The sequence below is a fragment of the Hyperolius riggenbachi genome, chromosome 2, assembly GCF_040937935.1.
Source record: "Hyperolius riggenbachi isolate aHypRig1 chromosome 2, aHypRig1.pri, whole genome shotgun sequence".
Classification (NCBI taxonomy): Eukaryota; Metazoa; Chordata; class Amphibia; order Anura; family Hyperoliidae; genus Hyperolius; species Hyperolius riggenbachi.
The window spans coordinates 30876066-30888739 of record NC_090647.1 but is presented as its reverse complement, the minus strand read 5'-3'; the positions used below and the strand labels follow the sequence as shown (position 1 = coordinate 30888739).

Sequence of the window (12674 nt, the reverse complement as noted above, 5' to 3'; positions counted from 1 at the left end):
GGGATCAGCAGTGCTGCAGTACCAGTGTCAGGCCAGCAGATGGCGCGCAGGTCCCGGGATCAGCATTGCTGCAGCACCAGTGTCAGGCCAGCAGGTAGCGCGCAGGTCCCGGGATCAGCAGTGCTGCAGTACCAATGTCAGGCCAGCAGGTGGCGCACAGTTCCCGGGATCAGCAGTGCTGCAGTACCAGTGTCAGAACCAGCAGGTGGCGGCGGCGGGACAAGGTCCTTCAGCACCCAAGGCTAAGACACCAAAGTGCGCCCCTCCATCCGTCCCACCCCAGCCGTCACACACTGATTGCTATTAAACTAATAGGTGCCCCAGGGCCCCCAACCTCCCCAACACCTTAATCTCTAGTTATTTGGCTTGCAGTCACTGCCATGTATCCCCTTTTCTTATTTCTTTCTGCTTCAAACACAATTGGGAATGACAGCTGAATGAATTGTGCGCCCCCTTCTACACTGCGCCCTGAGGCCGGAGCCTCTCCAGCCTCTGCCTCGGCCCGGCCCTGGGTGGCGCACAGTTCCCGGGATCAGCAGTGCTGCAGTACCAGTTTCAGGCCAGCAGGTGGCGCGCAGGTCCCGGGATCAGCAGTGCTGCAGTACCAGTGTCAGAACCAGCAGGTGGCGCACAGTTCCCGGGATCAGCAGTGCTGCAGTACCAGTGTCAGGCCAGCAGGTGGCGCGCAGGTCCCGGGATCAGCAGTGCTGCAGTACCAGTGTCAGAACCAGCAGGTGGCGCACAGTTCCCGGGATCAGCAGTGCTGCAGTACTAGTGTCAGGCCAGCAGATGGCGCGCAGGTCCCGGGATCAGCAGTGCTGCAGTACCAGTGTCAGGCCAGCAGATGGCGCGCAGGTCCCGGGATCAGCATTGCTGCAGCACCAGTGTCAGGCCAGCAGGTAGCGCGCAGGTCCCGGGATCAGCAGTGCTGCAGTACCAATGTCAGGCCAGCAGGTGGCGCACAGTTCCCGGGATCAGCAGTGCTGCAGTACCAGTGTCAGAACCAGCAGGTGGCGCACAGTTCCCGGGATCAGCAGTGCTGCAGGACCAGTGTCAGGCCAGCAGATGGCGCGCAGGTCCCGGGATCAGCAGTGCTGCAGTACTAGTGTCAGAACCAGCAGGTGGCGCACAGTTCCCGGGATCAGCAGTGCTGCAGTAGTCTCCGTGCGGCCCCTCCCCCGCTCCTGTTACACGCCGCCCGCACGCCCCTCCCCCGCACTGTGCCCGGCGCTCTCCAGTCTGGCTGTGGCCCTCCATGGAGCCCCCCGGAGTCCGGCAGTGACACAAAGCCCGGGACCCGCCAGCTGCCCCGAGGCCGGGGAGGAGGGAGGCGGCGCCATGCAGCCCCCTCCGAGGAAGGTGAGACCGGGGGGCGGGTGGCATTGTTCTGTGTACCGGGGGGGGGCTGCTCTGTGCTATAGGGGGCTGCAGATCACCCCGCTGTGTGCAGCATCTCCTGCAGATCATTCCTCCTATCAGTCCTCTCATTCCATCTCCTGCAGATCATTCCTCATCTCATAACATGACCTGCAGCTCATCACTCCTCTCATTCCATCTCCTGCAGGTCATTCCTCCTATCAGTCCTCTAATTCCAACTCCTGCAGATCATTCATCATCTCATAACATGTCCTGCAGCTCATCACTCCTCTTATTCCATCTCCTGCAGGTCATTCCTCCTATCAGTCCTCTAATTCCATCTCCTGCAGATCATCCCTCATCTCATTCCATCTCCTGCAGATCATCCCTCATCTCATTCCATCTCCTGCAGATCATCCCTCATCTCATTCCATCTCCTGCAGATCATCCCTCATCTCATTCCATCTCCTGCAGATCATCCCTCATCTCATTCCATGTCCTGCACCTCATCCCTCATCTCATTCCATGTCCTGCACCTCATCTCTCCTCTCATTCCATCTCCTGCAGATCATCCCTCATCTCATTCCATGTCCTGCACCTCATCCCTCATCTCATTCCATGTGCTGCACCTCATCCCTCCTCTCATTCCATGTGCTGCACCTCATCCCTCCTCTCATTCCATGTCCTGCACCTCATCCCTCCTCTCATTCCATGTCCTGCAGATCATCCCTCCTCTCATTCCATGTCCTGCAGATCATCCCTCCTCTCATTCCATGTCCTGCACCTCATCCATCCTCTCATTCCATGTCCTGCAGATCATCCCTCCTCTCATTCCTCCTCTCATTCCATGTCCTGCAGATCATCCCTCCTCTCATTCCTCCTCTCATTCCATGTCCTGCACCTCATCCCTCCTCTCATTCCATGTCCCGCACCTCATGCCTCCTCTCATTCCATGTCCTGCACCTCATCCCTCTTCTCATTCCTTGTCCTACACCTCATATCTCCTCTCATCCCTCCTCTCATCCCATGTCCTGCACCTCATCCCTCCTCTCATCCCATGTCCTGCAGATTATCCCTCCTCTCATCCCTCCTCTCATTCCATGTCCTGCACCTCATCCCTCCTCTGATTCCTTGTCCTGCATCTCATCCCTCCTCTCATCCCTCCTCTCATTCCTTGTCCTACACCTCATATCTCCTCTCATCCCTCCTCTCATTCCTTGTCCTACACCTCATCCCTCCTCTCATGCCATGTCCTGCACCTCATCCCTCCTCTCATTCCATGTCCTGCACCTCATCCCTCCTCTCATTCCATGTCCTGCACCTCATTCCTCCTCTCATTCCATGTCCTGCACCTCATCCCTCCTCTCATTCCATGTCCTGCACCTCATATCTCCTCTCATCCCTCCTCTCATTCCTTGTCCTACACCTCATCCCTCTTCTCATCCCTCCTCTCATTCCATGTCCTGCACCTCATCCCTCCTCTCATTCCATGTCCTGCACCTCATCCCTCCTCTCATTCCATGTCCTGCACCTCATATCTCCTCTCATCCCTCCTCTCATTCCTTGTCCTACACCTCATCCCTCTTCTCATCCCTCCTCTCATTCCATGTCCTGCACCTCATCCCTCCTCTCATTCCATGTCCTGCACCTCATCCCTCCTCTCATTCCATGTCCTGCACCTCATCCCTCCTCTCATTCCATCTCCTGCAGATCATCCCTCATCTCATTCCATGTCCTGCACCTCATCCCTCATCTCATTCCATGTCCTGCACCTCATCCCTCCTCTCATTCCATGTCCTGCACCTCATCCCTCCTCTCATTCCATGTCCTGCACCTCATCCCTCCTCTCATTCCATGTCCTGCACCTCATCCCTCCTCTCATCCCTCCTCTCATTCCATGTCCTGCACCTCATCCCTCCTCTCATTCCATGTCCTGCACCTCATCCCTCCTCTCATTCCATGTCCTGCATCTCATCCCTCATCTCATTCCATGTCCTGCAGCTCATCCCTCCTCTCATTCCATGTCCTGCACCTCATCCCTCCTCTCATCCCATGTCCTGCAGATTATCCCTCCTCTCATCCCTCCTCTCATTCCATGTCCTGCAGATCACTGCTCTCATCCCTCCTCTCATTTCATGTTCTGCACCTCATCCCTCCTCTCATTTCATGTCCTGCACCTCATCCCTCCTCTCATTCCATGTCCTGCACCTCATCCCTCCTCTCATTCCATGTCCTGCACCTCATTCCTCCTCTCATCCCTCCTCTCGTGTTATTTGCAAATTGCAGTGTATGATGTGATCGGCTGAATGTTCCTGACAGGTCAGGGGGAACACATGCATTGTTATAATAATAATAATAATAATAATAACTACTATGGGTTAATATATTGCTGACATTTTAGTATTCCTATAATTTTTGCAGATTGCATTTATATTATCTCGCTAATTATGCCATAATAGGGCCTAAAATGTACCGTTCATCCTCAGTAGCAATTCTGTGTGAGCTGCTGGTCACCCCTCCTGTGCACTGCTGGTCACCCCTCCTGTGCACTGCTGGTCACCCCTCCTGTGCACTGCTGGTCACCCCTCCTGTGCACTGCTGGTCACCCCTCCTGTGCACTGCTGGTCACCCCTCCTGTGCACTGCTGCTCATTCCTCCTGTACATGGTGGTGTGTTATGCTGTCACTGATACATGGTGGTGTGTTATGCTGTCACTGATACATGATGGTGTGTTATGCTGTCACTCTGATACATGGTGACGTGTTATGCTGTCACTGATACATGGTGACGTGTTATGCTGTCACTCTGATACATGGTGGTGTGTTATGCTGTCACTCTGATACATGGTGGTGTGTTATGCTGTCACTCTGATACATGGTGGTGTGTTATGCTGTCACTGATACATGGTGGTGTGTTATGCTGTCACTCTGATACATGGTGGTGTGTTATGCTGTCACTCTGATACATGGTGGTGTGTTATGCTGTCACTGATACATGATGGTGTGTTATGCTGTCACTCTGATACATGGTGGTGTGTTATGCTGTCACTGATACATGGTGACGTGTTATGCTGTCACTCTGATACATGGTGACGTGTTATGCTGTCACTCTGATACATGGTGACGTGTTATGCTGTCACTCTGATACATGGTGGTGTGTTATGCTGTCACTGTTACATGGTGACGTGTTATGCTGTCACTCTGATACATGGTGACGTGTTATGCTGTCACTCTGATACATGGTGGTGTGTTATGCTGTCACTGTTACATGGTGACGTGTTATGCTGTCACTCTGATACATGGTGGTGTGTTATGCTGTCACTGATACATGGTGGTGTGTTATGCTGTCACTCTGATACATGGTGGTGTGTTATGCTGTCACTGATACATGGTGGTGTGTTATGCTGTCACTGATACATGGTGACGTGTTATGCTGTCACTGATACATGGTGGTGTGTTATGCTGTCACTCTGATACATGGTGGTGTGTTATGCTGTCACTGATACATGGTGGTGTGTTATGCTGTCACTGATACATGGTGACGTGTTATGCTGTCACTCTGATACATGGTGACGTGTTATGCTGTCACTCTGATACATGGTGGTGTGTTATGCTGTCACTGATACATGGTGGAGTGTTATGCTGTCACTCTGATACATGGTGACGTGTTATGCTGTCACTCTGATACATGGTGACGTGTTATGCTGTCACTGATACATGGTGATGTGTTATGCTGTCACTGATACATGGTGGTGTGTTATGCTGTCACTGATACATGGTGGTGTGTTATGCTGTCACTCTGATACATGGTGACGTGTTATGCTGTCACTCTGATACATGGTGACGTGTTATGCTGTCACTCTGATACATGGTGACGTGTTATGCTGTCACTCTGATACATGGTGGTGTGTTATGCTGTCACTCTTATACATGGTGACGTGTTATGCTGTCACTGTGATACATGGTGGCGTGTTATGCTGTCACTGATACATGGTGGTGTGTTATGCTGTCACTCTGATACATGGTGGTGTGTTATGCTGTCACTCTGATTCATGGTGACGTGTTATGCTGTCACTGATACATGGTGGTGTGTTATGCTGTCACTCGAATACATGGTGGTGTGTTATGCTGTCACTGATAAAGGGGGGTGTGTTATGCTGTCACTCTGATACATGGTGGTTTGTTATTCTGTCACTCTGATACATGGTGGTGTGTTATGCTGTCACTCTGATACATGGTGGTGTGTTATGCTATCACTCTGATACATGGTGACGTGTTATGCTGTCACTGATACATGGTGGCGTGTTATGCTGTCACTGATACATGGTGGCGTGTTATGCTGTCACTGATACATGGTGGCGTGTTATGCTGTCACTGATACATGGTGGTGTGTTATGCTGTCACTCGAATACATGGTGGTGTGTTATGCTGTCACTCTGATACATGGTGGTGTGTTATGCTGTCACTGATAGATGGTGGTGTGTTATGCTGTCACTCTGATACATGGTGATGTGTTATGCTGTCACTCTGATACATGGTCACGTGTTATGCTGTCACTCTGATACATGGTGACGTGTTATGCTGTCACTCTGATACATGGTGGTTTGTTATTCTGTCACTCTGATACATGGTGGTGTGTTATGCTGTCACTCTGATACATGGTGGTGTGTTATGCTGTCACTCTGATACATGGTGGTGTGTTATGCTGTCACTGATAGATGGTGGTGTGTTATTCTGTCACTCTGATACATGATGATGTGTTATGCTGTCACTCTGATACATGGTCACGTGTTATGCTGTCACTCTGATACATGGTGACGTGTTATGCTGTCACTCTGATACATGGTGGTTTGTTATTCTGTCACTCTGATACATGGTGGTGTGTTATGCTGTCACTCTGATACATGGTGGTGTGTTATGCTGTCACTCTGATACATGGTGGTGTGTTATGCTGTCACTGATACATGGTGGTGTGTTATTCTGTCACTCTGATAAATGGTGACGTGTTATGCTGTCACTCTGATACATGGTGGTTTGTTATTCTGTCACTCTGATACATGGTGGTGTGTTATGCTGTCACTCTGATACATGGTGGCGTGTTATGCTGTCACTCTGATACATGGTGGTGTGTTATGCTGTCACTGATACATGGTGACGTGTTATGCTGTCACTGATACATGGTGGTGTGTTATGCTGTCAATCTGATACATGGTGGTGTGTTATGCTGTCACTGATAGATGGTGGTGTGTTATGCTGTCACTGATACATGGTGACGTGTTATGCTGTCACTCTGATACATGGTGGTGTGTTATGCTGTCACTCTGATACATGGTGGTGTGTTATGCTGTCACTGATACATGGTGGTGTGTTACGCTGTCACTGATTCATGGTGATGTGTTATGCTGTCACTCTGATACATGGTGGTGTGTTATTCTGTCACTCTGATACATGGTGATGTGTTATGCTGTCACTCTCATACATGGTGATGTGGTATGCTGTCACTCTGATACATGGTGGCGTGTTATGCATTCACTCTGATACATGGTGGTGTGTTATGCTGTCACTCTGATACATGGTGGCGTGTTATGCTGTCACTCTGATACATGGTGGTGTGTTATGCTGTCACTGATACATGGTGGTATGTTATGCTGTCACTGATACATGGTGGTGTGTTATGCTGTCACTCTGATACATGGTGATGTGTTATGCTGTCACTCTGATACATGGTGGTGTGTTATGCTGTCACTGATACATGGTGGTGTGTTATGCTGTCACTCTGATACATGGTGACGTGTTATGCTGTCACTGATACATGGTGGTGTGTTATGCTGTCACTCTGATACATGGTGGTGTGTTATGCTGTCACTCTGATACATGGTGGTGTGTTATGCTGTCACTCTGATACATGGTGGTGTGTTATGCTGTCACTCTGATACATGGTGATGTGTTATGCTGTCACTGATACATGGTGGTGTGTTATGCTGTCACTCTCATACATGGTGGCGTGTTATGCTGTCACTCTGATACATGGTGGTGTGTTATGCTGTCACTCTGATACATGGTGGTGTGTTATGCTGTCACTCTGATACATGGTGGTGTGTTATGCTGTCACTCTGATACATGGTGATGTGTTATGCTGTCTCTGATACATGGTGGTGTGTTATGCTGTCACTCTCATACATGGTGGTGTGTTATGCTGTCACTCTGATACATGGTGGTGTGTTATGCTGTCACTGATACATGGTGGTGTGTTATGCTGTCACTCTGATACATGGTGGTGTGTTATGTTGTCACTCTGATACATGGTGGTGTGTTATGCTGTCACTCTGATACATGGTGATGTGGTATGCTGTCACTCTGATACATGGTGGTGTGTTATGCTGTCACTGTTACATGGTGGTGTGTTATGCTGTCACTCTGATACATGGTGACGTGTTATGCTGTCACTGATACATGGTGGCGTGTTATGCTGTCACTGATACATGGTGGCGTGTTATGCTGTCACTCTGATACATGGTGGTGTGTTATGCTGACACTGATACATGGTGGCGTGTTATGCTGTCACTGATACATGGTGGTGTGTTATGCTGACACTGATACATGGTGGTGTGTTATGCTGACACTGATACATGGTGGCGTGTTATGCTGTCACTGATACATGGTGGTGTGTTATGCTGACACTGATACATGGTGGTGTGTTATGCTGTCACTCTGATACATGGTGGTGTGTTATGCTGACACTGATACATGGTGGTGTGTTATGCTGACACTGATACATGGTGGTGTGTTATGCTGACACTGATACATGGTGGTGTGTTATGCTGACACTGATAGATGGTGGTGTGTTATGCTGTCACTCTGATACATGGTGGTGTGTTATGCTGTCACTCTGATACATGGTGGTTTGTTATTCTGTCACTCTGATACATGGTGGTGTGTTATGCTGTCACTGATACATGGTGGTGTGTTATGCTATCACTCTGATACATGGTGACGTGTTATGCTGTCACTGATACATGGTGGTGTGTTATGCTGTCACTGATACATGGTGATGTGTTATGCTGTCACTGATACATGGTGATGTGTTATGCTGTCACTCTGGTACATGGTGGTGTGTTATGCTGTCACTGATACATGGTGGTGTGTTATGCTGTCACTGATACATGGTGGTGTGTTATGCTGACACTGATACATGGTGATGTGTTATGCTGTCACTCTGATACATGGTGGTGTGTTATGCTGTCACTGATACATGGTGGTGTGTTATGCTGTCACTGATACATGGTGGTGTGTTATGCTGTCACTAATACATGGTGGTGTGTTATGCTGACACTGATACATGGTGGTGTGTTATGCTGACACTGATAGATGGTGGTGTGTTATGCTGTCACTCTGATACATGGTGGTGTGTTATGCTGTCACTGATACATGGTGGTGTGTTATGCTGTCACTCTGATACATGGTGGTGTGTTATGCTGTCACTCTGATACATGGTGGTGTGTTATGCTGTCACTGATACATGGTGGTGTGTTATGCTGTCACTGATACATGGTGGTGTGTTATGCTGTCACTCTGATACATGGTGGTGTGTTATGCTGTCACTGATACATGGTGGTGTGTTATGCTGTCACTCTGATACATGGTGGTGTGCTATGCTGTCACTGATACATGGTGGTGTGTTATGCTGTCACTCTGATACATGGTGGTGTGTTATGCTGTCACTCTGATACATGGTGGTGTGTTATGCTGTCACTGATACATGGTGGTGTGTTATGCTGTCACTCTGATACATGGTGGTGTGTTATGCTGTCACTGATACATGGTGACGTGTTATGCTGTCACTCTGATACATGGTGACGTGTTATGCTGTCACTGATACATGGTGGTGTGTTATGCTGTCACTGATACATGGTGGTGTGTTATGCTGTCACTGATACATGGTGGCGTGTTATGCTGTCACTGATACATGGTGGTGTGTTATGCTGTCACTGATACATGGTGGTGTGTTATGCTGTCACTGATACATGGTGGTGTGTTATGCTGTCACTGATACATGGTGGTGTGTTATGCTGTCACTGATACATGGTGGTGTGTTATGCTGACACTGATACATGGTGGTGTGTTATGCTGACACTGATAGATGGTGGTGTGTTATGCTGTCACTCTGATACATGGTGGTGTGTTATGCTGTCACTGATACATGGTGGTGTGTTATGCTGTCACTCTGATACATGGTGGTGTGTTATGCTGTCACTCTGATACATGGTGGTGTGTTATGCTGTCACTATGATACATGGTGGTGTGTTATGCTGACACTGATACATGGTGGTGTGTTATGCTGTCACTCTGATACATGGTGGTGTGTTATGCTGTCACTGATACATGGTGGTGTGTTATGCTGTCACTATGATACATGGTGGTGTGTTATGCTGTCACTCTCATACATGGTGGTGTGTGATGTTGTCACTGATACATGGTGGTGTGTTATGCTGACACTGATACATGGTGATGTGTTATGCTGTCACTCTGATACATGGTGGTGTGTTATGCTGTCACTCTGATACATGGTGGTGTGTTATGCTGTCACTGATAAAGGGGGGTGTGTTATGCTGTCACTCTGATACATGGTGGTGTGTTATGCTGACACTGATACATGGTGGCGTGTTATGCTGTCACTGATACATGGTGGTGTGTTATGCTGTCACTCTGATACATGGTGGTGTGTTATGCTGTCACTCTGATACATGGTGGTGTGTTATACTGTCACTCTGATACATGGTGATGTGTTATGCTGTCACTGATACATGGTGGTGTGTTATGCTTTCACTGATACATGGTGACGTGTTATGCTGTCACTCTGATACATGGTGACGTGTTATGCTGTCACTGATACATGGTGATGTGTTATGCTGTCACTGATACATGGTGGTGTGTTATGCTGTCACTGATAGATGGTGGCGTGTTATGCTGTCACTCTGATACATGGTGGTGTGTTATGCTGTCACTCTGATACATGGTGACGTGTTATGCTGTCACTCTGATACATGGCTGTGTGTTATGCTGTCACTGATACATGGTGGCGTGTTATGCTGTCACTCTGATACATGGTGGTGTGTTATGCTGTCACTCTGATACATGGCTGTGTGTTATGCTGTCACTGATACATGGTGGTGTGTTATGCTGTCACTGATACATGGTGGTGTGTTGTGCTGTCACTGATACATGGTGGTGTGTTATGCTGTCACTCTGATACATGGTGGTGTGTTATGCTGTCACTCTGATACATGGTGGCGTGTTATGCTGTCACTCTGATACATGGTGGTGTGTTATGCTGTCACTGATACATGGTGGCGTGTTATGCTGTCACTCTGATACATGGTGATGTGTTATGCTGTCACTCTGATACATGGTGATGTGTTATGCTGTCACTGATACATGGTGACGTGTTATGCTGTCACTCTGATACATGGTGGTGTGTTATGCTGTCACTCTGATACATGGTGGTGTGTTATGCTGTCACTCTGATACATGGTGGCGTGTTATGCTGTCACTCTGATACATGGTGGTGTGTTATGCTGTCACTGATACATGGTGACGTGTTATGCTGTCACTGATACATGGTGGTGTGTTATGCTGTCACTCTGATACATGGTGGTGTGTTATGCTGTCACTGATACATGGTGGTGTGTTATGCTGTCACTCTGATACATGGTGATGTGGTATGCTGTCACTGATACATGGTGATGTGTTATGCTGTCACTCTGATACATGGTGATGTGTTATGCTGTCACTCTGATACATGGTGGTGTGTTATGCTTCATATTTTGACCTGCCCCTAACTCTCTGTATAAAAACATTCATCAGGGCTGCACCTGACAGGATAAAGGTTCGCCACCTGTGATAAATTTCAGAATGTGAATTGGGAGAGGAAATATTTTACAATGGGCAAACACTGTCTAAACAGTCTAGCTTAGGTCTGTTAAAAACATTTCGGGAGTCGTCACCTAACTAAAATAATTTTCTGTGTTTCTCGCTTGTGAATCGCTGGTTACTTGCCGCCAGGGCTGTGGAGTTGTAACATCATCCGACTCCTCACTTTATGAAATCTCCAACTCCAGGTACCCAAAATTGCTCCGAAACTCTTAAGCTGGCCATACACTGGCCCGATTTGCCGCCGTTTCGACAGCAGATTCGATCACTGGGATCGAATCTGCTGCCAATCGTTCGCGCTACATGCTGAATTTCGATAAATTTTGTCCGATCGCGCCGTGCGGAAAATAACCGTCGATTGCCCGCGGGTAAAGAGCGCATCGCTAGCGGCGTTCGAGTACCCGACGACCGACGCAATAGAGCCGCATACATTACCTGCTCCGCCGGCGCGACTCCCGGGTCTCCGCTCTTCTCCGTCTCCGCTCTGGTCTGGTCTGGTCTCCGGCATGCTTCCCTTCTTCCTGTCCCGGCAGGAAGTTTAAACAGTAGAGGGCGCTCTACTGTTTAAACTTCCCCCAGACAGGAAGAAGGGAAGCATGCCGGAGACCAGACCAGAGCGGAGACGGAGAAGAGCGGAGAACCGGGGTCGCGCCAGCGGAGCAGGTAATGTATGCGGGATGGGGGGAAGCGGCGGCACCACCACCACAGATTGTGAACGGTTTCAGGCTGAAATCGGTTCACAATCTGTTTGCAGTAAAGGTAGCCATACGATTCCTCTCTGATCAGATTCAATCAGATAGGGATCTGTCTGTTGGTCGAATCTGATGGCAAATCGACCAGTGTATGGCTACCTTTAGACTCTGACTCCACAGCTCTGCTTGCCACTGACTTTTCCACCTTTGCTAGTCATCAGGAGCCGGTCTGTCCAATCCGAGGAGCAGTTGGGAGTGTTTTAGGAACAGTTACGTTCAGAACAGCTTGAGAAACTCTCAGAAGTTTGCAGTCGGGAGGCGTATCTCAGATTGGTGCAGCCCTGTCAGAAGGGGCTGCAATTATTAAAGGTGTTTTATCGTAAAGGGGGATGGCAAAATCCTGGGAAAAAAGGAGTACAGTATCTATATTTACCAGCTGGAAACTGATTGGCTGCCACAGGCCACGCCTCCAGCTTTTGTTTTGGACCTATCTTGGTAAATTAACCACTTAAGGACCACAGTCTTTTCGCCCCTTAAGGACCAGAGCCTTTTTCTCCATTCAGACCACTGCAGCTTTCACGGTTTATTGCTCGCTCATACAACCTACCACCTAAAGGAATTTTACCTCCTTTTCTTGTCACTAATACAGCTTTCTTTTGGTGCTATTTGATTGCTGCTGCGAGTTTTACTTTTTATT

At 48.7% G+C, this 12674-nt stretch overlaps 1 protein-coding gene across 4 annotated transcripts in view; it reads left to right on the top strand.

The window, feature by feature from the left end:
- The first annotated feature begins 1191 nt into the window (after positions 1–1191).
- FCHSD2 (FCH and double SH3 domains 2) overlaps positions 1192–12674 on the top strand; it is a 226027-nt gene continuing 214544 nt past the window's right edge. For all 4 annotated transcript variants that reach the window (XM_068266595.1, XM_068266593.1, XM_068266594.1 and 1 more), the window contains exon 1: positions 1192–1359. In XM_068266595.1, the coding sequence (XP_068122696.1) occupies positions 1339–1359 (21 nt within the window). In that variant the 5' untranslated portion in view covers positions 1192–1338. The remainder of the gene's footprint in view (positions 1360–12674) is intronic.